The 26719-nt window shown below is 47.7% G+C and overlaps 1 protein-coding gene across 7 annotated transcripts in view; it reads left to right on the top strand.

Moving 5' to 3' along the window:
• The window catches only part of TENM2 (teneurin transmembrane protein 2), a 404559-nt gene that overhangs the window by 227153 nt on the left and 150687 nt on the right, over positions 1–26719 (top strand). For all 7 annotated transcript variants that reach the window (XM_074350320.1, XM_074350321.1, XM_074350315.1 and 4 more), the window contains 2 exons: positions 14275–14470; positions 20575–20676. In XM_074350320.1, the coding sequence (XP_074206421.1) occupies positions 14275–14470; positions 20575–20676 (298 nt within the window). The remainder of the gene's footprint in view (positions 1–14274; positions 14471–20574; positions 20677–26719) is intronic.

The following is a 26719-nucleotide window of genomic DNA, read 5'->3' as shown; positions in this document are numbered from 1 at the left end:
TGGAGTGCAGGTGTCATTTTGAAGCAGGGTTCCTTCTGGACATATGCCCAGGAGCGGGATTCCTGGGTCATACAGTAAGTCTATTCCTAGTCTTTTGAGGAATCTCCATACTGTTTTCCACAGTGGCTGCACCAAACTGCATTCCCACCAGCAGTGTAGGAGGGTTCCCCTTTCTCCACAGTCTCTCTAGCATTTGTCATTTGTGGACTTTTGAATGATGGACATTCTGACTGGTGTGAGGTGACACCTCATTGTAGTTTTGATTTGCATTTCTCTGATAATCTAATTACAGTTTTATTTTTCAAGATAAATTCCTCATCAATCATTTTCCCATTTGTTAAGGACATTCCTTTTAAGTGGCCTTTTATTAACTCCAAATATCCTCAGATAACTAGATCCCATTGTTATGCCAAGATGGTGTGGGTATTTAAATACAAATACAGTTTTTAGTGGGAAGGATATAGCTCAGTGATAGAATGTGTGTTTTGCCTGTATGAGGTCCTGGGTTCAATCCCCAGTATCACCATTTAAACAAACAAACAAACAGACAAACCAAATTACCTTCCCAAAATAAATAAAATAAAATTTTAAAACCTATAAATACAGAAATAAAAGTAAAGTTTAAATAAACATTCTGTGTCATGCCTATGCAGCTGGTCCAGACATAGGTAAACATGGGCATAATGGTGTACGTCGGCCAGTCCCCATGGCCTGATCTTAAATTTCAGCCTCCAGTTTTTCCACGCTGTGTGAGCTTGGGCAAGTCCCTCAGCCTCTCTGTGCCTTGGTTACTTCATCTGTAAAATGGAGAGAGTAATATTATGCATTCATAGCATTGTTAGGAGATGTAAACGAGGTAATCTGTATAAGGCACTTAAAACTGTGCCGGCACAAAGAAACGGTATAAGCTATCATTATCCTGTTTATCAAAGAATCCGTAATGGAAACGCGACAAGCCCGCAGACAAAACAAAACAAATTTCATTTACTTTATTAAAAGATAACTTGTATTTGTGGTTTTCTCATTGTAAAAGCAATATACGATGATGATAGGAAAAAAGAGAAAACATTAACATTTTGAGTCTGTTTTAGTCTATTTTCTGTTTACATAATCATTTTTACAAATAGAGGGTCATACCATATGTACCATTTTTACCCTGATTCTTTGCATAGTAATACATAGGGAACATCTTTCTAAATCTGAATAGTCTTCCACAAAGTCATTTTAAATGCCTCAAAATAATTCATTCTATAGATTAAAATTCTTTAACCAAGCTCCCTTCTTCAACATTGTAGTCATTCTGCAGTAAACATCCTTGCCGGTTTATGCTCATTTATTTTTTAATAATTCCCTTATGACGAATTCTTAAGAGCAGAATTGCGCAGCACGAAGGAGTTACAATATGTCAAACTTCTGTAACGGTCACAGTAGCCGTAAGGATAGCTGACACTGATCCAGTGCCTTCTGAGAGCTGGGCCGGGCTCACAGTCACCCTCAGAGGTAGGAAATCTTACTAACCTCCTCTTGGGGATCAGAGAGTGGAGACTCAGAGGGTCCAGGTCCCTTGGCCAAGGTCACAGTGCTGCCTGGCAAAAGGCTCAGGCCAGGCTCTGGGAAAAGCCCCCAGCCCGTGATTCTGGTCCTCTGTGGTGCTTGGGAAGTTGTTCTGAGACTGGGCACGTTCCCAGCTTACTCCCTCTCCTCCGTGATATATTTGATTTATTTTCACAAGCAGCCCACATAAGACCCTCCTATTGATCTTGGGAGGGCAAGGAGCCAGATGTGGCATTTTTGATAAACCACTGGCTAAAGACAATTGGAGGGGAATGTACAGGAAATAAGAAGTCACACTGGCCAGGCACTGAGAGGGAAAAACCTCTATTCTTCTGACCTCGTGGTAGAGTTTTGGTGCCTCATGGAATCGCCTTGAGATGTTCATCAGTCTCACTGGCCCTGACCCCAACACTGTGGCTGACTTGGTCTTCAGAGCAGTGCCTTCCACCCTTCCCCTGGGCTGAATCAAAAGGCAGCGTGGTGAGGGCATCACCTTGTTGGAAGACGAAATGTGAAATCAGTCCATTCGTGCGCTCGACAAACATTCACTGAGTGTCTGTACTGGGGATACAGAGATGAAAGGCATTTTAAAAAGACAGGGACCTGACAAGTTAAGCCGCGGTGGCAGCATCGCGTCAGGAGAGTTGTGAGATGCAGTCCCGGGTGGAAGATGAGCACTGATGTGCTAGAATCAGCCTGGCCTGGGTGTGAATCTCATCTCTGCTCTGTAGTAGCTGGAGGTTTGTGCACAGGACTCTCTAGACTCGGTTTCCCCATGCAAAAGATGAGGACCAGACCTCATCAGCTTGTTGTGAGAATAAATGAGATAATGCCTGGGAAATAGTGAGCACCCCGTGGAGATGAATCAATCAGTCTGGCTGGTCCACGGCCCTTGCCGCTCACTCGCAGGTAACCTAGCAACCGGAGGTCTCTGCAGGGAAGGTGGCAAGGCCTCTGGCAGAAACCAGAGCTGGTATACAAACTGAGTTTTCACTGGTTGTCTTCAAGACTCTAATCCGGATTGCAAAGATCAGGGTCTTCCGTCTTGGCCAAGTGATTCCTGTCTCCTGTCAATCCTTTTATAAATATGTGAGGTGGCAGGGGATCGAAGAGCCTCTCCTGGGACGCAGCGTCCAGTGTGTCCAGCTGTGTCCAGTCCAAGCACCGCTCTCTGCGAGCTGGGAGAGGGGTAGACGGCAGGCGTCCTGCAAGCACTGTCCTGTTGTACATTTTTTGAAGTCAACACCGTGTATCATCTATGGAATTGGTTCCTGTCCCTTGCACAGTAAACGGATCAAATGTTAGCTATGATCATTTCCTAAAGAGTTGGGTACTGGAGGTGTGAAAGCATAAAACAGGCCACCAGTTCTAATCTGTGCAGGGTTTGGGGGCAACTTCCTGAGGGAGCTGCTACCCGAGCTGACTCTTGGAAGACGAGTTAAGCCGATAAAAGAAAGAGGGGAAGATCGTCCCTGCAGAGGGCAGAGAAGATCCCCCTTGTTGTGCGGCTGTGTTAAAGCTTCTTATAAAGGTGGCCCTCTTTTTTAGAAAATGTGCTTTTCTTTAGCCATCACTCACCAACGAGGACATAGCTTTTCCTTTCAGAACCGGCTCTTACAAGGCCAGGAGTGACTGAGGAGGGCTGCCCCTCGGAGGTTTAGCGGCTGTGACCCTGTGCTGAGTTCTTGCAGATTTACAGCTGTGTACACAGCGCCCGCTAGGAACACACGTGAAATGAAAGGAAAAAGTGGTCGACACCACGAAGCTATGAATTTCCCTTGAAACTGGGCACGCACGCTTCTCTGTACTGAGGGAAAGTCTCGAAAATAGGAGATCAGGACTTAGGGTGTTCAACTGTTTCTGCCTGATCTCAAAAACTGCATATGAGCCCCGGGAAGGGGATAGCTCAGTGGTAGAGTGGGTGCCTAGCATGCACAAGGTCCTGGGTTCAATCCCCTGTACCTCCGGTAAAATAAATAAGTAAACCTAATGACTGCCACACGCACACACGCACACATGCACACACAAGAATTTTAGAAAACCAACCATGATTATCAGAGAGGAAAGGTAGGGAGGGAAGGATAGATTAGGAATAGAGGGTTAACAGATATGCATTGCTATATATAAAATAGATAAACAACAGGGAACTATATTAAATTTCTTGCAATGACCCGTAATGGAAAAGAAATTTTATATACGTGTGTGTGTGTGTGTGTTTAAAAATTGCATGTGAGAGGGTTAACAGTCTCCCCAGGAGACCCTTGATGGATACATCATTCTGCCAGAGGTGGGCTGGAACCTTGGACTCCACCAACATTTAATTGAGCAACTACCATGTGCCATGTGTCATAGAGCTACAGCAGTGAACAAGGCAGAGCTGGCCCTCATGTGGCTTGTGGATACTGGCATTAAGGCCCCTCCAAGAATTCCCAGGAAGTGCCGCCCACCAGGGAATGCCTTGTCTCTGCCTCGTCCTGGCCTGTCTCCCTGTTTCTCGTGGGAATCTTTCTCTGAAACAGCTCTGAGAAGGAGGGGTGCTGGCGCGCTCACTGTACTGGGAGTGACAGTGCTCGCTGACTCTTGACCAGTAACCACTGATCCTTTCACTCCCCCTACATTGCCCTCATCCCATACCAGATGTTCAAAACGTACTCCTTTGAAATGTGAGAACCACAAATTTAGGCTTGATGAGAGGGCCAGGGGAGTTTGGCAGGACCCATGATCTGCTTATCTTCATCCAGCAAACCAGCAGAGCCACTGCCAAGCCCAGAGGGCCCTCACAGGAACCAGGCACGCCATGAACACAGCAGATGAGAAGCTCTCCTCTTAAAACGAAAAAGGGTCCAGTCTCATCTTTAGCACCGTTCGTCACAGCATTCGTCTCTGCAAACCTTCCGCTGGCCTCCCATCACACTGGAGGGAAAATCGGAAGTCGTTCTAGAATGCCAGCTCTCCGGGGTCAGAGACAGTGGGGCCCCCTGCTGCGTCCCCCGCATCACAGCAGGGCTGGTCCCTGGCGGGCAGCCGGTCACCGCGGCCGCCGGCTCCCTCTGCGGGCCGGCCGGCCGGCCGGCCAGCGACCTCTCCCTCACTCCCTCACTCCCTGACTCCGCCGCGCTGGCCCGCGCGCTCTCCACCAGTCACTCCAAGCTCGTTCCGTCTGGTAGCTTTTGCCCTGGCTGGTCCCTCTTTCTGGAGCATTCCTCCCTGATTTTCAAGTGGCTCCTTCCTGGCTTCTGTCGGGCCTCTGCCCAAACTTGCAGTGAGCTTGCCGTGAGCCCTTTCCTGACCAGGGCATCTAAAACTAGACGGTCCTTTATACTTTATCCCCGGACTCTGCTTTATTTAGCTTACGTCAGCTTGATTTAGTTCTCAAGCCACCCAGTGCACACATTTTACGTGTACAGTTTAATTCCTAAGATGTGAAAATTCATGGTCTAAAACGTGGCCACCCCTCAAAAGCCCCCATGGGCCCCATGCCAGCCCCATGCCAGCCTCATCCCAGCCCCCTGCTGGTCTGTGTTCTTCCCTAGAGGCCAAATGTGTCCTCCCTAGGGTCTCGTAAACAGGGTATCCTGTGCTCATTCGTGTCCCGCCTCTCACTCGGCGTAACATCAGAGAGATTCATGCATGTTGTTGTGAGTGTCAGTGACTCATTGCTTTTTTTACTGAGTAGACTTGCAGTTGGATGGAGGTACTCTCTTGTCCATTCACTTGCTGATGGACATTTGGGTTGTCTTGGGTTTGCTCTCATTTTTATTCAGAGCCCTCATCACTCCTGACATTCTGTTCCCTGCTAGCAATGTCAGTCCCTGGAAGGCAGGAGGAACCTCACCCATAGGATTCATGGCTGTATCCCCAGAGCAGGGCCAGGCACACAGTAAGGGCTTAATATTTGTTGCTTGGACCAATAGTCTTACATTCTTTCCCCCTGTAACAGAAGGCCTGGACAAGACACAGGCTTTCGAGCTGTGCGTCCGATCTTTCTTTCCTCTGAACCCCATCTAGAGACCTTTAGGCCTTCCAAGTGAAGCCGGCTGTTGGCCGGGGCTCCCTGCTCACTGCTCAGTGTGTCTGCACCCTGTCACCCCGCCCTCCTCCCCGTGATGTCCCGGAATGCTGCTCACTCTCTCTTTGCTGGTTTCCATAGGAAATTTGGTCACATGAAGCCTCTTAACAGTTGCCCTTCGTTTTCTCCCTTTTTTCCCTTGGATTTGGGAGTCACAGGAAAGGGCCACGCCATGGCCTGGGTGGTCCCCAACATCATGCTGCTCTCCCCTCCCCTCCCTTGGCCTCTCTCTAGCTCCCTCCCTTTTTCCAGTGATCAAAAAGTCTTGCTTCATCTTTTCTGGGAAAGTCCCGCTCGCACCCAAGCTCCTTGGTTTCTTACTTTCTACTCTAAGAAGTTTGTCAGAGGACAGTTTTACACCCATGAGATGAGTAACACAGTTCCGTCTGATCACACGTGGGCAGGGTACCCCCCAAACCACAGGCACCCCGGCCTTTGTATTACCGCCACAGCCTCACGGGAGGGAAGAAACGGGGTCCCAAACCCGCAGCAAGCTGTGTCCTGAGTATGGCTCTGTTGCAGGCCTGCCGGCTACGTCAGGGGCCCTGTCTGTCATCAGAGGCCCTCCTGCCCTGACCCAGAGTGTAGGTTCTTCTTCCCAAAGCCGGGTGAATAAAACCTGGACCTCCCCCCATGGGCGAGGCCAAGCAACTCCAAGCTCTGGCTCCTATGTGTCCGGCGTACGGAGGGGCCTGGAATGTGGCGGATTTGGGTGCAAATCCCAGTCCTACCACTTAACAATTCCAGTAAGTTCTGTAACCTTTCTGGGCCTCAGTTTCCTCCTACGCAAAGTGGGGATAATGACTCGTGGTCAGAAAAGCTAATATAAGCATCCAATCAGACAGTACATGCTAATCACTTCCAACAGGGCCTTGCCTCATTCAGTGTTACCTCGTCGCATCATCTGAGCAGCTAGCAATCAAAAATCAGGAAAACTGCGTAGCGTTGACTAAAATTTCCGAAGAACTTTTCCTAAAGAGTTGTGTGTCTTTCCAGTAGTTGTATCGCAGAGCTCAACTGCGTTGGTGTGCACTTCACTCTGGGCATTGTTTCCTTTGGGCCTAAAAGTTTTCTTTTCATTCATTCACTCGAGATCTTTACTGAGGACCTACTACGTGTCGTATGCTGCTCTAGGCGCTGGGATGCCGTGTTGAGAAAAACAGACAAGCCACCCACTCTATTTTTTAAGTTTAGTTTTTCTCTGGGTTCAGAGCTGGTTAACATTTATTTGTTTGTTTGTTTGTTTACTTGAAGTGTACTTGATTTACAGTGTTATGTAAGTTTCAGGCGTACAACATAGTAATGCACAATTTTTTAAAGATTGTAGTCCATTTAGTGTTATCGTAAGGGCTCCCAGTCTTAAGAAGTTGGCGAGTTAGACTGTAAGTTAGTAGATAAGTGACAAGGTTTTTTTGGAAGAGTGATGAGTTTTTGCTGAGGACAGAAAGGGAGAAGTGTTAGAGGTGTGCTAGGATGGGGGCGGTTAGGGACGCCCTTTCTCGGGTCATGATGTTTCAGGTAGGCATGGTCAGTCGGCAAGAAGCAGACAGCTGTCAGATCTGGAGGAAGAGCAGACCAGGCAGAGGGACTGTGCAAAGGCCCTGAGGCTGGAATGCGCTTGGCATGTTCCAGGAACGGCAAGAAGAGCAGTGTGAATGGAACACAAGGAGAGATAAGTTTGGAGGTGGGTAAAAGGAGATTATGGGCCAGGGACAGCCAACACCCCGCCAAGCCATCCAGATCTTTCTTGGCATCTTTTTGCATCTTCTCCAGTAAGACATCTCCCTGTCCTCAGATGCCCAACCTGCTTCTGCTCAAGCCTGACCCTAGCACTGCTGGGCTCTGCCTTCCTAACCCCTTCTCAGCTCACTGTAAGCATCCCAAGGCGACTTACAAACCAAGCCAGCCACCAGATACACTGGCAGCTACCGCCAGGTTCTTGAGAAAATTCAGGCAACCTCCCACAGTTAAGACTCATACAAATCCAAGTTCAAGTCCTCGCTTGGCCACCAGCCACAGCCAGTGGCCCTGGGTATGTTGCTTAATTTTTCTAGCAGCCTTTGTTCTCTCCTGCGAAGTGGGGATGAGAATAGGGTTTAGGGGAGGATGAAATGTGATAACACACATAAGCTTTTGCCTTCATGCCTGGCACATAGCAAGTGCCTAGGGAAAACAAAAAAATATGTACTTCTTATTTTTGATGATGACACTTTCCACGGCTGCAAGAGGACATTTGATGGAAGAATCAAGAATTGTAGCTGTGTAGGAGTGGTGGGCATAGCTCAGTGGTAGAGCGCATGCTTAGCATGCACGAGGTCCTGGGTTCAATCCCTAGTACCTCCATTGAAAAGACTAGTAATAATTGTACCTGTGCAAATGTATTCTCCCCCACTCCTAATGTTGTAAGGAACTGTGTTTGGTTCTTCTCTACCTTGGGGCTGCTTGGTTCTCACCTGTGGAACCTGGCACAGTGGTGGTTACAGTCTGCAAATACAGGTGCTGTTTCCCGTCTGCAAGCTTAGGGGCTCATTCTCATGGCTGGTAGACAAATGGCCACAGCGCCCACACTGGGCCAGTCGGCACCTGGTTAAGTGACTTGGACACTGGATGTAGGAACTGAAAAAGACAGGCGGGCCCATGCAGAGGGAAGGCAGCCCCCGGAGCATCACCCACCTGTGCTCTCATCCTCCCGTGCTTACCGAGCGCTCAGCCCTTTGAAGGAGAGAAGAGAGGCTGTGTGGAGCTTTAATGAGGGATCAGCCAGACGCACTCTGCCACAGGCCTGGCTGGGGGCAGAAAGAGATGCTCAGGCCCCCAGGAGTGACCCACCACCGCCACTGGATGCCACAGGAGACTCCGTGGTCATGTGGCTTCAAGCAGCCTTCACTCACAAATGCTGCCTCCCTGCAATCCTGCCAACTGCTGTGCGTGCCCTGCCCTCTGAGGCAGAATCGACATCAGGCGTCGGGAGGCTTGGGGACGCTGCCAGCGCAGAGCCAGGAGCGGTGGGCTCTCCGTGGGGAATGTCAGCGTTCGCTGCTTCGCTCGTCCACGCGGACCCTCCGCGAGCAGACGGTCCAAAGTTATCTACGCCCTTCCCCTTGCCCAGCCTCCCGAAGGGCAACGCGTCTGTCTTTAACCTTGCCCTCCTTGGCAGGTGTGTATCGGCGTGGCTTCCAGAAGCATCTCCCAGCTGCGTGCTCCCTGCCTGTGGACACGCTCCCTCCTGGGAAAGTGACAGCCCCCACCCCCACCCCCCAGCGGTGCAGCCCCCTCTGCTCTCTCCTCCAGCTCCGCGGGAAGCCCACGAAGTTATCTTAATTACCATTCCTCCCTGGTCTTTGCCAAGAAGTGGGGGAGATTTATAATTGGATCAGTCAGATATTTGCGGTGGTTTATTTCTCTGCCTCTCGAGTGCTCGTAAAAGTTGCATTTTCAGGCCACTTCGGGGTGTGACTGATGACTCAGGCGCAGCCCTCACACTGCATGCCAGCGTGGGCTGTTTCTCAAAGGTCAAGGGGAAGAGAGAGACCTTGGGAAGGAGGGGGTGTTTACTTGAGGTTCTGGTGCTGTCGCCCTCTGGGCGGCCTCATTGCCGAGTCCGGAGAGACCAGCTGTCTTGGGAGGCAGACTTCCTCCCACAGGTCCCCCGTGAGCGTGTACCTCTCCCTGTTGGAACTGGGTCACGTGCCTTCTAACCCTCTTCCAGGGCTTCTGCAGATCTATCAGAGAGAACGTGCTATGAAGCAACCTTCTTTGTCAGCCGAGCCCAGCACGGTCCCCTGGGCAGCCCTGTATGTGGGGCTGATCGTGACGGGGTCCTGGAAGGGAGGAGACAGATGTCCCTGGTACTAAGCCCGAGCTGTCAACCCCCAGTGTTGGGGCACGAGAAAGCAGCACTGGCCAGCGCCTGAGTTTCTGGATAGTGGCCTCCTCCTAGCGTGAGCAGGGCTGCCAGGCACGCTGGCCAGACCGCCGTCTGGGATTCCTGGAGAGCCGAGGTGCTGCCCAACCAGATGGCCTCCTCGCAGGGCAGCTCTTTCCCACGCGCCTGCTCTCCCTGCGCCGGAGAGCAGCCTCTGCATTTGGCTCGCTGATCCACCTCGTATTCCTAGCCTCCAAGCCTCCGCAAGTGGCAGCAGCCCTGAGTGATGCTGCTTGGTGTGTGTTAACCTATGGGCAGGGGAACCACACAGTCCAAACTGGAGCACTTTGTGGGTGAAAGGAGGGGCAAGAGTTATAAACTAGGACGCTCCTGGGCAAGCCGGGACCGATGGACACCCTCCGCCTAATAGGCTGGGACTTGACCAACGAGAGATGCTGCCCTGGGCGACTTACTTCTGCCACCCTTAAGAAATGGAAAGCATGCTAGAACTTACTGCCATCTTGGGGAGTCAACGAGGGAAAAAGAGAAGGATTAGGGCGAAAAACCTTGAAGGCATCAACATTTCAGTGGCTTGACTTTTTTTTTTTTTTCATGTGTACAGCATTGTATTTCAACTTCTGTACACACTACAGCGTGCCCATCACCAAAGGTTTTGTTTCTAACCATCACCATACTCTTGACCCCGTTTCACCCATTTTAACCTCCCCGCAGCCCCATTCCCCTCTGGTAACCACTACGCGGCTCTCAGTGGTCTAATTTATTAAGTGTTCATCGCTTGCTTGCATCGCCACTTCAGGCTTTCCTCCAAGCGCTCATTTAGGGCCCACTCCTGTCTTGTGGCTCCACCATCTTGGGCTGTAAGAGTACCCCGCCTCTCTCCAGAGGCAGGTAGGCATGGCAAGAGAGCACGTAGGAGATGGCACCGTTTTATGCCAGAATCTGTGAGTCAAAGTACATCCCACACCTATGTCGCATTGACCAGACCACCATCACAAGCTCCCACCTAGTGGCAAGGAAGCTGGAAAGGAGCAAGACCCTGATGTAGACAATGACCAGCAACCTCTGGCACAGTGGTTACTCAGAAACGATGTCAAAGGGGGAAGAGGGAGGAAGACAAGAGAAGGAGCCAAGAAAGTCCAGAAGAAGAAAACACACATGGGACATCATCCCACTGAGAACTGGAAAGGGGAGGTCACAATGGCCGTCTAAAGTCAGCTCTCAAATCTTGATGATGGACATGAATGCACAAACACCGGGCCACGGTGTCCCATCATGTGCAAGTTCTGTGCTGGGTGTGCATGACGGAGGCTGGCTGCCTGTAACTCTCCCCAGCTCTCCCCGTTTCTCTCCTATGCGAGAAAGCACATTAGAAGACAAGGGAGGGCAAGTGATTGTTATCGGAGACAAAGCCTCGAGTACGTTCCAACTTAGTTTCTTTTCAGTGGAATTCGTTTACCAATTCAGTATTTTATCGTTTGATATTTCACAAACATGTATTGATCAGACTCTGCTCAAGATGAGTTGGATGCAGCAGTGAATTAAAGTCATGGTAGCAGAAACGTTTACGGCATGCTTCCCAAATACAGAGTACTCACTATTCCGAGCCCTTTTCATGGTTTGACTCATTTAATCCTTACAACAGTGTTTTGCTTAATTATTATTATGTTTTGATCTTATTATTATGCCCATTTTAAAGATAAGGAGACTGAGGCACGGAGCATTTAAATAGCTTGTGCAAGTGTCACAGCAAGCACGGGGAAGAGCTTGGACTCTGTCTTATGCAGGCGGTCTTAAGCTCTGAATCCCTCACTCTTAACCACTCTAGCAGGTGAATGAAATCCCTGCCCTCTTGGAGTTTCTGTTCCTCTGAGTAGACTGACAGTAGACATAAAAACAGATTGTATCATTTTAGAGGGCGATGGGTGCTTTGAAGAAAATAAAGGACACTTAAAGAGATACAGGGTTGGGATACATCAGACACCGTATGGTACCACACCTGCATGTCCCAGTGCCCCCGGCTCACAGAGTCTTCCTTAAATGGAAGCAGCCCTCCACGCTTCTGTGGAGGGACTCTGAGGAGCCAGCCAAAATAGCTGTCCTCTCTCTCCTCTGACACATGCTTTCTCCCAGAGTAATTTGGTTGGCCAGCGAGCACGGCCGCTAGTCCTAAGCCATTTCTGTGCCCCTTGGCTGGTCAGCCAGTTCAGCCAGAGATGACTGATGCCCAAATTAATAATGAGCAATGGCCCCATGCAAGTAATCACCTTTCCCGAAGTTTTCCTCATGGGGGTGATAGCCTGGACCCCGAATGAAGTCTGTCCTCCTCACCTGGGCACCAAGGAAGTTACGCTCATCCCTCTGGCTGGCAGCAATTTGAAGACACAGGTCTGGGTAGTTGGGCATTTACGAAGTTGCTAAGGAACAAAGTCTTTGGTTACAAAGGTCTTTGAAAGCAACATCAGTTTGTCATATCACTTCCAATCATTTATTTTATCCCATAAAGACAGCTGCGACCAGTGGGTTTCAGGATAGAGGGAAGCTAAATACGAACATTCGTTTCCTGTGAGAGAGAGTTCATTTCTATTTTCTAAGCAACCAGCCCCTCCAGCCTCCCAAGTGTAAAAAGTAAAACCATGTGCTTCTCCCCTATAATCCTTATGATTTGCAAATAAGTGCCTCAGAGTCACAAGGTACTTAATAAAATGAGTATTATCTTCCAGGCTCTGCCCTAAGCATTACCTCGTGTCATTCTTACACCATCCCCAAAAGGTGGGTGTCATTATCCCTGTGCATGCAGACCAGGAAGAGGGCAAGAGATTCACCTAACTTCAGGCAACAGCAAATGGCAGGGTCAGAATTCAAACCCAGGTCTGTCTGACAGCAAAAACCTTTGTACCTAAGATTACAGACTCTTTTGTTTTCAATTATCACATTTCAGACGGGAAAAACCGGCAATTCTGCTGATGGAGAAGTCACATTAGTAGACTCCTGGAGCTTCATTCTTACGAAGTTCACAAAAAAGGGTTAGGGATGATGTTAGGAACCTATAAAAACCTTTTTATGGCGGGGAAAGTGGTGAGAGAGAGCATAATCCCACAGTGGCGGTTTTTATCTGCTAAAGAGCTACACTTGGAATGTTCTCTGGAAGTCACAGTGCAAATGACGTTCCGATGCAATGATTTTTTTTTTAACATTTCATGCAATATTTAATATTTAATCTAAAATATCCATGATGAAGACAATATCAACATTTTAAATAAAAGCAGAATCCAATTCTGCACTCCACAATCCTGAGACTTATCCTCTGCAATGATTTTGAGAGTTCACAAGATGAGTCCTTTTCTACTGGGGGTCTTATGATTTTCTGGTCAAGTAAGAAATGTTGGCATCCTCTTTGCCTTTTCCTTCATCCTCTCTGTTCAGCCCATGGTCAAGCCCTGTCCTCTTTTCCCTAGAAACATCCCTGCAAAGTTGTCTGCTTTTCTCTTTTACTGTCCTAAACAAGACCCCTGTCCCCTCACGCTTGGGTTTCTGCAATCTCTTGCTAACTGTTCTTTTCACTTGTCTTCCTTCCCTCCTCTGGAACATCTCACATGCTGCCTGCAAATGAATTTCTTAGAACCTTCCTTCCATCATGTCAGTCACTGCTCAAGGATCTTCCATGGCTCCCACTTGCCCGCCGCAGGATTTTACTATTCCCCAGGACAGGCCCCCTTGGGGCACATTTTCTCTCCTGTTTCCCCCACCCCATTCCTGGTGGTCTTCGCCCAGCACTCCGTCTCTCGCTGACGGCTTCTAGCTCTGAGCCTGGTTTCCACTGAAACAGTTTTGTATTTAATTGCTGATTCGTCAGCACAGAAGCCAGGCCGTTCTGAGGGCGTGGGCATCTTACCTGAACAGACCTAGGTTCACATTTTTGCCTCTCCACTTTGTCACTGTGTGACTTTTGATGTGCTGCTTGACTTCTCAGAGTCTTGGTTTTCTTCTCCGTAAAACGTGTATTTTGTGTTTGCTCTGTGCCAGGTGCTGTTCTGAATCTCATCTTATTTCTCACAACAACCTATAACATAGGTACTGTTACTTTCAGTTTTGCAGATGGGGAAACTGAGGCATGGACAGGGAAAGCTAATAAGTGCCAGATTCTCTCCCAGGTAGTCTGACCCTTCAGCCCTCTTTCTTAACTACCCTGCTCTCCCCCGCTTCCCTCAGTGAACGAGCAGTGAATGGTCTCTGCTAACACAGATCCAACATTCCCTTCCGGAAACTCTCGGGGAGCCAGATGCATTTTGGAATTCAGCATCTGGGGAATTATAAAAAAGTTATACTGGTCAGACTGTGTATGGTGTAACACCCCAGGGGGGACTGCAGCAGTAACCTGTCTCTCTCTCTTTCTCACACACACACACACACACACACACACACACACACACACACACACACACAGACACACACACACACAGAGACATACACAGACAAGAAAAAAACATGAAAGTTTGGATTTTAAAGCTTTTTGGATTTCAAACTGCAGAAAAGAAATTGTAACCTAGAGTCATAAAACTACTAACAATTACTCTAAGCATCATGGGTGGTGACTGTGATGGTTACAACTTTTATCACTCTTGTTTTACTTGCAATAAAATGCACTTCCAGGGCAATGTACTCAGAAGTACCCCCCGGTTGGGGGGTGGGGGGGAGGGGCAGGTGCTGGTCATGGGACCAGGTCTGCGCCCCGTGTCACGCGCGGCACACTCTCTGCTTTCCCTAGTATGACTTCATGGAGCGTCTGGATGGGAAGGAGAAGTGGAGCGTGGTGGAGTCGCCCAGGGAGCGGCGGAGCATACAGACCCTGGTCCAGAACGAAGCCGTGTTCGTCCAGTACCTGGACGTGGGCCTCTGGCACCTGGCCTTCTACAACGATGGCAAAGACAAAGAGATGGTTTCCTTCAACACCGTGGTCTTAGGTAGGTGTGGGGTCTCTGCGGGGACAGGCCACCAAGGGAAGGAGGGAAACCTTCTGGCTTCTCTGTTAAAGGCCCATCACCCTATGTCGTTCTACTGGGTGGGGTGCCGATCCACAATCCTTCACTCAGGCCACCTAGTATCACCCACCTAAAACTAGCCCTGATTAAAATGCACATGCTGCTGAAATCGTGAAGGAGCCGCAGTGAGTCCCGGGGATGGAGCTGTGGTGAAGACGTTGGGGCCCACCACCTGGCTTGAGTCCTGGCCACACGATCTAGGCAAATCAGTAGACTTGGCTAAGCCTCAGTGTCCTCCTGGTAATATACAACTAGCCAGCGCCCACCTCGTAGGGCTATTGTGAGGTTTAAATAAAATAAAGTACATACGTAAACCTCTAAATATGTCACAGAGCCAATAAATACTGACCATTCATGTCAGGTTAGAATTGCTCTTAAAAATCAGGGAAAGCTCTAACTTAAATTTTTTTTTAAATTAAGAAAAAAATCATGTCTTTGTTCCCAAGTAGGTAAATGTCAAAAAGTTTTAATTAAGTACTTGTCCTTTGGGGCATGTTTTGGCCTTGCTTTGTAGTAGTTATTGGGGAAACAGGAAGGTTTGATCCAAAATATCACCCTGTATGTGCATACAAACCCCTAAACAGGCCATTCGTTTGAGAATATTTCCTGATGTTTTCTAAAGCAAACCCTAAGAATTTTGATAATCATATCAGCTACAGATATATTCATTAAATTAATTTTGTCATCAGGTTTAAATCTTCTTACTCATGAGAATAACTGATCCTGGGTGGAACCTCTCTGAATCAGGGCAGATTGTTAGTCCCATTTCATAGAGGAATAAACTGAGGTTCAGAAACTGAGTCCTTCAAGGTCCCAGGATGTGGGAATGGTGGAAATGGCATGGGCTTCTGGGCCTTGTTCGTTGCCTTTCTGCAGTGCATGTGTTGTCCCAACAGTATTTACTTGTGGATCTCAAGGTTCACTGGAGAAGCTTAGATAAGATGGTTTCATGAGGAAAGTTCTGGTTGATCCTGGATTAAATCCCAGCTTTCCCACATCCTAACTGGGAAAGTCACCGACGTCCCTGAGCCTCAGGTTCATCCTTTGTGGACAGGCAGTGACCACACCCCTGAAGGGAGGGATGCTGTGATGTCACGTGTGGACCCTGTCTGGGACGGAGTTGGGAGTCACCCATGAGAGCTGATGATTTCTGAAGAACACACCTTGTACAGCTGTTTTTTCGACTGACTGCACGTTAAGAACTTCTCTAGTGGTTTCACGGATTGCTCCGAGGGCTTCCCCGATTCTTGAAGGAGCTATTCATGCCAACCTGAACTTCAGGTGGAAGTCCCTCATCAGTGGCCACAACTTCCGAATGGCACAAAATCAGATAAGATTTGGTGTTCACCACAGCATTGAAGTTACTGCTTATTCCCTCTGCTCAGGAAAGATTGGTTCTCCCCAGGTTAGCCAGATGCTCTGCAGCAGTGCTTGGCACGAGAGCCCATGGGCTGAGTCTGGCCCACTGCCTATTTTTATAAATAAAGTTTTATTGGACCACGGCCATGTTCATCTGTTGACATACCATCTGGGGCGGCTGTAACAACAAAGTTGAGTGGTTGCCACAGAGACAGTTTGGCCCACAAAGCCCAAATATTTATTATCTGTCACTTTACGGGAAAAGTTTGCCAACCTGCTCCACCCTAATAGCATAAACTTGGTTATCATGAAAGTCACCGGAGAAGTCTTCCTCAGTTAGGAAAAATTTCTGGGATTGGGTGAGGTAACAATGGGAGGAAAAAAAATTAAAAGGATGAAAACCAGATCACAAAAGAAAGAAACTGGCCACACATTTGGAACTAATTTGAGGTAAAAAAGGAACTAATTTGAGATAAAAAAGCAATCTCTTGCTTAAGAACACGATGAGAAATGACATCCTTTTCATTGCCTGGTGTTTAAACTCAAAAGGCTTGATGCACGTAACGGCCCACCGCGCGCACAGCCGCGGGCTTAGCTGGAGCCCGTGGAATGGTTAATTTCAAAAACCGTAACAGCTACACATCTGTCGAGGGTTGACCACAAGCCAGCCCCTGGACTTGTCTCTTTTGGGGCCTGGCTCAGTCACCCCACGGAGTAGCCATATAAGGTCGGTACTGCCAATGTTCTGTTTTCCAATTCAGGAAGCCCAGACTTGGACAAGTTACAGGACCGGCCCAAGGTCACACGCAGCTAGTAGGAGGTGGATCAGGATTCGGACTCTCTGAGCCTTTGCTCTTAACCACTGGATCGCACTGGATTCTGGCCAAATAAATTCCTTTCCCCTCCTGTGCAGCAAGTTGTCTGGGGGCCATTATCTAATGATGGCTTCTGCCTCCATCACCGTTATCCGCACGGACACAGACGGCGCTAGTGAGATGTCCTTCCCCCAGGCCATTACCCTCATTCGCCTGTCAGAGCTGGGAATGGCAGTTCTCCCCAGAGGATTTCTCTGGTCTGGACCGTAGCTCAAAGAGAAAGTCAGAGGTAATCAGCCTAATAGTCGGGCAGACATCTTGATAGAGCAATGATAGTAATTGGCCTGAAATCTAGGGAACAGAACAGTGCTTTATTTGGCTCAGAGACTCTCGCACACATATCTGTCATCAGAGCATTCTCCATCAGGAGCAGCCAGGAGCGCCCAAAGCCCCTGTGATATGAAACAGAAGGAAGGGTCTCAGATGGGTGTCAACCAGCCATCACGCTACATGTCCCTTTGACTCCGAGAAGTCTTTTGATGTGTTTTGGAAAGAAGCAGCCTGCTTTCAGAAATGAGTTTCATCTCAAGGGACAACAGAGCGGCATTCCCGAAGCCCAGTGCAGATCTCAGGGAGGCCAGCCTCCACCTTTGTAAAAAAAAAAAATCCCATTTCCTGGGCTGACTCTCATCCCCTGCCCTTGTCTCCTCCGCAGAGTTTCAGCCAGGTGGACAGAAAGGAAAGGCGATAAGATTTCAAGAGTAACATTTAATTGAGTGTTGGGGGAGGGGGAGGGGTGGGCTCCGTCTCTGTTTCATCAGGACCTCGTGATTGTTTCTTCCCTTGAAAACTGTGGAAATGCTTCAAAGATAAGATCTTGGGAGAAATCAATGAAAAAGACTCTTTACTGCAGTTTTTGCTTATTTTGGATTCTCCTACCATCCGAGATGCAGGTGCACACACACACATATATACACACACACACATTCACACACTTCAACAACTCAGTGAGACTGCCTCAGTGCACAGTTCAGATCTGGTCTCTTCCTTGTAGAGCTTGATGGAAGTAGACACATAGGTTAAAAAAAGGCAATTATAGGAATTAAGGGAACACAGGGGAAAGGGTACAAAACCCAGGTTAAGGGAAATGGGGAAGGAAGATCCTAGAAACTAAATGTTTTCTAAACCGAGACTTCAGGATAAATGCCTCAGCTAGAGGGCAGGGAGGCCCTCCAGCTCAGCAAAGAGCCTGTGCGAAGACCATGGTCCTTTTCCCTGGGACCGTGGTAGCAGAGAGCTTCCTCTGTCAGAGAGCACTGCTCTGTCTCTGAGGATGTTAGGTCTGAGAACACGGAGCTGTGACCTCAGCAATGTCAGTTTCCACCAAACTGTCCCCAGACCCAGATGCATGCTCAGTGAGAAGCAAGCTCTACCTTGCTGGAGGGGTGGCTTCTTAAAATGTGAGCTGGCTGATGCCATTACTGTGGTTAAAACTTTTCATTTGTGCCCCTTGTTCCCAGGATAAAGTCCATCGCATCCACATGGCCTCCAGGGCCCTGGATGATCTGAGTTTCCTCTTCGTTTTTGCTACCCTCCAGCCGCGTTGGCTTCCGTTCTGCTCTTTTCCACCTCAGGGCCTTTGCATAAGCTATCCCTCCTGCCCGGAATACTCCTGTCCTAGCTCTTCACTCAGCTGTTCCAGCTCAACTTATATGTCACCTTCATAGATTAGACAGTCCCTCCCTGGCCATCCTCCTCTTACTCCCGCTCACAGTATCCTATTCTCTTCAGAGCACATATCACAGTTTTTATTCATTTGATGATTTTTTTTTTAGCCTATATTCTCTGCAACTGGGAAAGTTCCGTGAGGGCAAGGACTGTGTCTGTCTTAGCCACCACTGTATTTACCAGTGCCGTGTAGAGTGTCTTGCATCTTATAGGTACTCAGTTCATAAAAGAAACCCAATGTCAAGGGCCATGGCAGGTCTGAGGTCTCACCCTAATCGTAAGCTAACACATCAGCCAGCCACGGTTTCATAGATGTTATCAGAAAACATGAAACTCCTGGGTCAGAGACAAAGGACTTTATTTCTCAGAACTGTGTAATATCCAGACGGTCAGCAGATGTGCTGGCTCCCCAGGCCCCAAGCCCCAGTTCCCACAGGGCAACACAAACAGGGCCAGGTGATGCCCACACACGCAGTGGGTTGCATTACAGGAGAGAAACCGAGGGTCTACTGTCACCGAGTCTCCGAATAGGCAGTGAGCTTGCTCGTTCTTCTCCCCCAAGGGAGGCGCTGTCTTTATTCTACTGGACAGTGACTGAACCTGCCCTCTGCTCTGGGGACAGACAGTATCTCTGTCTCCCAAGGCTTTGCACTGTAGGGACAACCTTAAAAAGACAGTCCAGAGCTCAGGCAGGCTCATAAGACATTCAGCAACCCAAGAGACCCATGGCGGATTGTCTCCAAACATCGTGTGAAACTGCTCACTTTTGATCTGCAAAAGCAGCTCCTTCTAATGATTCGGCCTGATGCTTCTTGGAGGAAGGAAAGAAAAGAAGGATTTGTTAGCTGAAACAAATCAGTCACTTGGATGCTTCTCAGCCCACCTTTACAGAGCCAGCCTCAAGGAGGTCAGCCTGAAGGGTTCATTGTTAGACAGTGAAGAACTCGACTTGACACCTGATTTTGAAAAAGCAGATAGGCTGAAGGAGTTCTCCTTGTGCCAGAAACCCACCACAGCCTGGTTCTGGACGAAGCGAGCTCGGAAGTGAAACGCCGCAGGAAGAAAGCGCAGCAGCGTGGTTTGCTTTTTCAGCCCAGAGTGGGAATAAATGAGAGGTTCGGTTTAGAGGAAAACCTCCTTTCCCACTCGCAGGTGACTCCGTTAGGGACAACTAGCCTTCGTAGTCTTTCATGCACGTCACCAAGCCAGTGTCCCCAACTCCCCAAGGACGGTGGCGTGTCATCTTTGGAGCACGGTGGCTTTTCATCATCTTAGTAATTTAGAGCCTGAAAGTCTACATGTATTTATTTGAATGTAAGGCAAAATGAGAATAATAATCTTAATTTTAAAAGACTATGTCTATTTCTGTGCATACCCAAGTCAACATGAAAAAGTTCCCAAATGAGCCCTTTGAAGGCACAACTTAAGAGTACACAGAACAAGGTAAATCATGAAATGAGATGGCGGTACAGGTTAGAATAAGGGTGAAATAACTGATTTTCATGAAAAGATCTGTAAGAGCTAGGCATAAAAGGACTTTTGTATCACCCCAAACCTACTATTTAATGAATCCCAAATTATACCACAGCTGATCGGTCTTACATATTTAGACTTTTCTTTCCTTAACACAGGGAATTTGTTTAGTCTAAAATCCTGAGAGCCACCACTGTCATTGGGAGACCCACTCTCTCTACCTGATGCTAAAAGCTGATGCCCCACCCCGCATGTCAGACCAAATCTCAGATTAATTGGATGATAATGGGGATGGGGGTGGGAGTGGGGCTTACAGTGTTAAAAAACTTGCCAGCATTCAGACGTGGGAAATTTCAGTTTTTAAATCCAAATAAGTCATTTCTTTTGGAAAAGCAAAAATGGCAGTCACACCAGCCCTGCATTCCTGCCTGGGCTAGTCAGGTGGAGAGCAGCAGTCCCATCTATGCGTTGTCCAAGTTGCCCGAGTCCACACCACCCCCTATTCTCTCCTACCTCGCTTGCTCCCCCCTGCCGTTCCTCTGCTGGGATCTGAGATTATGACTCCGGAACAACGGTGGATGGCTGATGATTAAGTTGCTCCACCAGGAGACAGAAGGGGAAAAGTCATTGCTAAATTTCTCTCTTTTTCAGATTCAGTGCAGGACTGTCCACGTAACTGCCATGGAAATGGCGAATGTGTGTCTGGGCTGTGTCACTGCTTCCCAGGATTTCTAGGAGCAGACTGTGCTAAAGGTATGTGCCGCCCTGCGCTGATTGGAAAACAGCAAATAGGCCTCTCAGAAGGGGTGGGAGATGGGGCGCCCAAGTAGCCTCCCCCCCAAATCCCACTGGGAGAGCTTGTAAGCCTGTGCATGCTAGAAATCCTAACCTTTTGGCAAAGAGTAGGCGTTGATATATGACAATTGGCCAATATACCTAGAAGAGCAGGGCAGTTATCCTTGGCGCTGAGGTGTGCTGAGAAGAAAGATTTGCTAAAAATGAGATGGTTAGATTTCCTGTAAAAGCAGAAGTGAATTACCATCACTCCTTTCTTATAATCATTAACTTCTGTGTAATGGAAGATTAAGCGTCTCAGGGTTAGTAAATTTCATTCATTCTGGCCAGCTAGGCTCTTAATCTAGGAAGCGCTATTTATCTTGGTAGAATCGGTTTTAAATTGTATTATTAATTTATCTACACTGCTTTGCACGGAATGACTCAGGCCCTGGGATTCTTGGGGGAAAGGTATTATAAGAAAGAAAACGACTCTCCCAGAACAGGGGACTTAGGGGCGGCATACAGAGCTAGCCTGAGACCTTGAACATGACCTTCAGGTGGTGCTATCGCAGGCAAGTGGAGTGCAGAGCAGAGCTCTGACATGTTTTAGATGTGGTCCACACTCCCGGGCACACAAGTGTACATTCTAGATCATGACGGCCATAAAATTAAAATAAGACTTTCACAAAACAACACTTGATGTTTCTTTTCTATCCTGTCTATATATTTTTTTAATGAAATACACTGATTACCCACCCACTAATGGGTCTGAAAAATTCTCCTTGCTCAAGAGTCAGGCATTCCTGGGTTCCAATCCCAGGCTGTGCCCTTCAGTATCTCTGTTACCGTGAGCATCTGATCTCACATTTCTGAATCTCAGCTTCCTCCTCTGGAAAAGTGTGTAATCCCTTCCCAAGGTCATTCTGAGAAGGGAATGAGAGAACGCACCCAAAGCTCATAGCAGAACACATCGTGAGCCCTCAGAGGGTTTATTTTTACCATCTTTTACTTGTATGTTTCATATTATATTTATGTACTCATAAAATATTTTCATTCTTTAATGTGCTCTTCATTAAAAGACCATCCTGCCTTGACGTTCTGAGAATGAGGCAATCCTTAATAAAGCCGCCCTATAAATGTTCAATACTATTACCCCACCCCACCCCCTCCCCCCACCCCACCGCCGCCATTGCTTGGGGAAAAAATTGCATTTCTCATATTCACAGTATTTCATAGATCTGCTATTTCCACCCTTTTGAATGCTGACTGATATGTGAATAGGACTTTTTTGCACCTAAAATTCTGGATTTGGCTGCATGTGTGCGAGACTAATTCCGAAGCGGTACCACCTGCGTTTATACCCGCTTTCACACAGTCACGTGGGAGGTCTGGTCAACCTGTCAGATACCAAAGGAAAAGAGAGCAAGAAGCCACCGGCCCATTCTCTTGGCTGCTCTCCACCTTCGGGGACTCAGCCCAGTGGCAGGGTGGGCGCAACTCCAAGCAGACAGCAGAGTCCGGGGCTCCTACCGGTCAGCCTGCGCCCCAGTTCTGAGGGGCCCTAGTGGAGGCAGGAGGCGGATGTGTTGCTGAATACCTTTCCTAGAGAAGACTTTAAAGGAGGAACAACCTCAGTAGCATTTGAATGACTTCTTCTATGTAATCTAATTTTCCTAGGAGTGAAGGCATTAATGAGAGGAAGAACGGAATAGTCCTTTGCTAGGCGGCTGTAAATGGGCTGAACCCGCAGCCGCCAGCCTGCGAGCTGTAAGTGTATATTAAGCCTGACACACATCGATGTATTATTCATCCTAAAAACCACGTGTGCTCCGGCTGCACATCCAGTGACTGGCCTTTCAGCCCTGAGTAGCCCAGTCATTTAAGAACTCCTCGCTGTAAATCCATCTGTAGCTGAGCGTCCGTCCTGCATTACGGATCTGTGATGGGGTGTGCATTCAGCGGCTTAAAAGGCCTCTCGGTGTGTGTTTTGCATTCACCACCTGCGCTGTGGCGGGGCGCACACTCCAAGCGTGCATTAGCCCTGCTAGATAATTGATCCTTACGAAACAGATATTGAGTGGCTGTTCGGAGTAGTGACTCCTGCACACTCAGGAGCCGTTCCTGAAATCGGCCTTTGAACTTGCTGTATATTTTAATTCAGCTGTTGATGCCCGCAGTGAACAAAATGGAAGCGTTTAAAGAACAGAATGGCTTTCTCCTTGGCAAAGTCGGCTTCAGGATGTTAGGACTAAGCGTCAACCTCTTTGTGCTAAAGATGTTTCTTCCTTAGCATTTTTGAAATGGGCACAGTGCAAGCTACTTCGTTTATAACAGCAGTGTGGATAATCGCTTCAGACCCTAATTTCGGGGGAAGGTATAGCTCAGTGGCAGAGCGCGTGACTGGCGTGCACAAGGTCCTGAGTTCAATCCCCAGTGCCTCCGTTAAAATAAATAGGTAAATAAAGAAACCTAATTACCTCCCCCCAAAAATAAACAGAACCAATAAATATAATGAAATATTTTTAATAAATAAAAAGGTTTTAAAAAACCCTCATTTCCCAAACTTTGCTCTTTTATGTACCATCTTTATGACTTTTGCCAAACTCCTGTGCCATCAGTGTTTTGATTCACTTTACGTATTTCGTTAAGTCTCCTCATTAGGTTCACATAGATACATTTATTTGAAAAGGAACAGTGTCCAAATCAAAAGTTAAAAAAAAAAAAAAGTAGAATCGATGGCAATAAGTAGGAAATGTCAGTGCCGCCTTTAACCCTATCGAGAAAGGAGTATTTTCACTGCCCTGAGCATTCAAGCCAAGTCTGCTTCTCACACGTTCATTGCAGGGATCTCCAAGGATCCCCAAAAGTCGGCCTGAGCACGTGCGAGCCAGCCTGGCTTCTAGGGAAATTCAAGCCTTGAGCAGTTCGTCTCCCAAGTATAGGCTCCTGAAAATAACAAAAATCGCCACCTACAGCCGTGTGGTAAAGTGAGAAAGCAGTCAAAACAGGCGTACAGATTTCACTCTGCCAGCTTCCAACGGGTAAATCTAATGATTTACTTGTGGTGTGTGAAGTCTCCACTTCCGGTAGCTTTTTAATAATAACTAATCATTTTTAAGTATTAAATATGTACCAGGCATTGTGTAAAGCACTTGAAACATAGTATCTTGTCGGTTCTCCTCACAATTGAGATAAATCCTAGTTTAACTACTACCTCCCTCCCAAAATTTTAAGCTTTTTGTGTTGAAATCGTTTTAGTCTTGCAGACAAGTTACAGAAACAGTTCCGAGAGTCCACCCAGATTCCCCCGGTGTCAACATTTTTCGTTATCAAAGTTCAGTTGTCAAAACCAGGCAGTTCACATTGGTCACTGCTGTTGACTAATTTACACACTTGTTCCTAATTTTGCCCTCTTCTTTCTGGTCCAGATCCCGCATCGTGTTTGGTTGTCACGTGTCCTTAGTCCCCTCCAATCTGTGAGGGCTGCTCACCCTTCTCCTTGTGTTTCGTGATCTTGACCGTCTCACGTTCTGGTCACGTGTCTTTTAGCTCGTCCCTCCGTGTCGGTTTGTCTGATGTTTTCTCATGATTAGATTGAGGTTATGCATATTTCACAAAACACTGTCCCCTCCCCAGTGATTCCTATCAATATCAAAGGTACGCTTCTGATCTTTAATAAGAAAAAGATTAAAATGTGGTTGTGTGTGTGTGAGGGTGTGTGTGGTTGTGGATATAAGGGTGTGTGTACCCCTTACCCATGAGGCAGGGACGCTTGGGAGGCTGTATCTCATTGGTCCTGCACCATCTGTCAGTGACCATGACAAATTGCCACTCACAAACAACTTTTGAGCCCATGAAGCTCCTAGGAGTGAGCAGGGAGGAACCTGGAGCAGGCAGGGTGAGGTCATCGTGCTAGCAAGTGCAGAGAGGACAGCTGGTCCTCCGTCCTGCTTCCCTGGATGGTGCATGCCATCTCCCAGCTGTGGCCCCGGATCGTGTCCCTTCTTTCTTGATAAAAGCCCGAGCCCAGGTCCTCGCCTTCACCTTTTCTCCATCACTGACAGCTGTGCCCAGGATGCCTGGAGGCTGCCAGTTTCTGCCCCTGCTGGCAGCCGGCACACTCAGTCCCTCCTGCCAGGGGGAGAATTTGCCACGTTAGCAAGCGAGATTCCCATCACATCCGGGCGGCCGGGTGTGTGTCCAAGTGACAGAAATACAGATTTACTCTCCTGGCCTCACACTGTGACTCCCATGCCCTCAGATGTGCAGTGCAGACGGCAGCCCCTGGTCTTCTGATCAACCTGCCAGTCTGCATCAGGCATCTGAAGACATGCTTGCAGTGAATGGAGGAATCAGTCCACGTGAATCTACAGAGCATTCATTCCACAGCACCCACCCTCCCCAACACCCATCTGAGGGCTCTGAGGGGCTCAGAAGTCGAAATGGAACTGACCTTCACTGCAAAAGAAGGTATAAGGGTCCTAACACATTGTCTGAGTCAGCTGAAGGGGACTGAATTTATTTTGTGCGTCCAGCAAATGCTTATTACCTGCCTGCCATCAGCCAGGTACTGCACTCAGTGCCAGAAATGCACTGATGGGCAAGAATGCCAGGGCCCTGCCTTCTGAGGGCTTCCAGTTTGAGGGGTGCACGTGATACGCCAGTGGGAAACGTCAGCGTTAAGTCCAAAATGCTGGGATGTGGACTTTAAATGCTATAAACATCATTAAGGAAAAGATAAGGAAGTCGGTGAAGCAGTAAAGCATGGATCTGTGAAAACAGCCAATTAGTATCAGGGAATGTGGAGAAAATTCCATGGAGGAAGGAAGAGTCTAGGAAAGGAAATACACTGAATAGCGTCTTCCAGTATAGCATTTCATTGTTTTTTTTCTTTTTTGTATATATAGAGTTTTTTGTTTTTTGTTTTTTTACTGAAGTATAGTCAGTTTACAATGTTGTGTCAATTTCTGGTGTACAGCACATGCTTCAGTCATATGTGAACACACATATATTCGTTTTCATATTCTTTTTCACCGTAAGTTACTGCAAGATATCGAATATAGCTCCCTGTCATTGTTTAATGTGGTTAAAAAAAAAAAGAGGTTCAGATTCAGAGCCTGAGGAGAATTTGCATTTCTTTCCCAATAACTTGTACCATTTTCCATCAGATACGTCTCCTATCCAGCTAGAATTGTGTATTATTCAGGGATTGTCTAGTTTATGGTTCCTTCTAGTATTACTGATCCCCTGGAGTGACTTTCTCTTTTTTTTTTCTACTTTTTTTTCTACTTTTACCCTCTTTGTTGTGGGCTGGATTTTTTTTTTAACTATGATTCCTTTTTCTTTCATTCACTTTTATTTGAAAGCCTTTCGTGGACTTAAGATGCTTCCTTGTGTTGCATGTAAAGCAGTCTTGCCTTTCAGAAGAGTTCCAAGGCTTCTGATTTTTTTTTTTTTTCGGACGATGGCTTCTCAGGTGGGCTTGTTTGGTTCTGAGCTTTAGGTCCCAACCTGCAACACAAACTTAACACGCTGGAGCCTTACATGCTAGGTAATGTGTGTTTAATTGCTATTCGAAATGACAACACCCGCTGCTGAACAGCTGTCAGGGGAGGCCTGGAAACTCCCCCACCGTGGGAACATGAAGTCTTCTCTCTGGGGGTTGGTCTCAGCTCCTACCCAGTTTCTGCGGAGCCTTGGAAAAAGACTGGGGATCATGCCACGCTTCTGCTGTTAACTGGCAAATGTACCTGCTACCCAGTCCCTCTCGGCCAAGTTCTAGCATTAAAGTCAAATCATCATCATTGTCACCATCGCTGACATTTATTGAGCTCTTACTATGTGCCAACCACGGCAGTGAGCAACTGCGTAATTATCTCATTTAATCATTAATCATCCTGCTTCACAGATGACGGTTACCCCCTTTTAAAGATGGGGGAAGTGAAGCACAGAGAGGTTAAGTAACTTACTCAAGATCACTCAGCTAATAAGTGGTATTGCTAGGATTCAAACCCAGCCA

The sequence above is a fragment of the Camelus bactrianus genome, chromosome 22, assembly GCF_048773025.1.
Source record: "Camelus bactrianus isolate YW-2024 breed Bactrian camel chromosome 22, ASM4877302v1, whole genome shotgun sequence".
Lineage (NCBI taxonomy): Eukaryota > Metazoa > Chordata > Mammalia > Artiodactyla > Camelidae > Camelus > Camelus bactrianus.
Note: the sequence above shows the minus strand (reverse complement) of the source record. Positions and strands in the feature narration are given on the sequence as shown.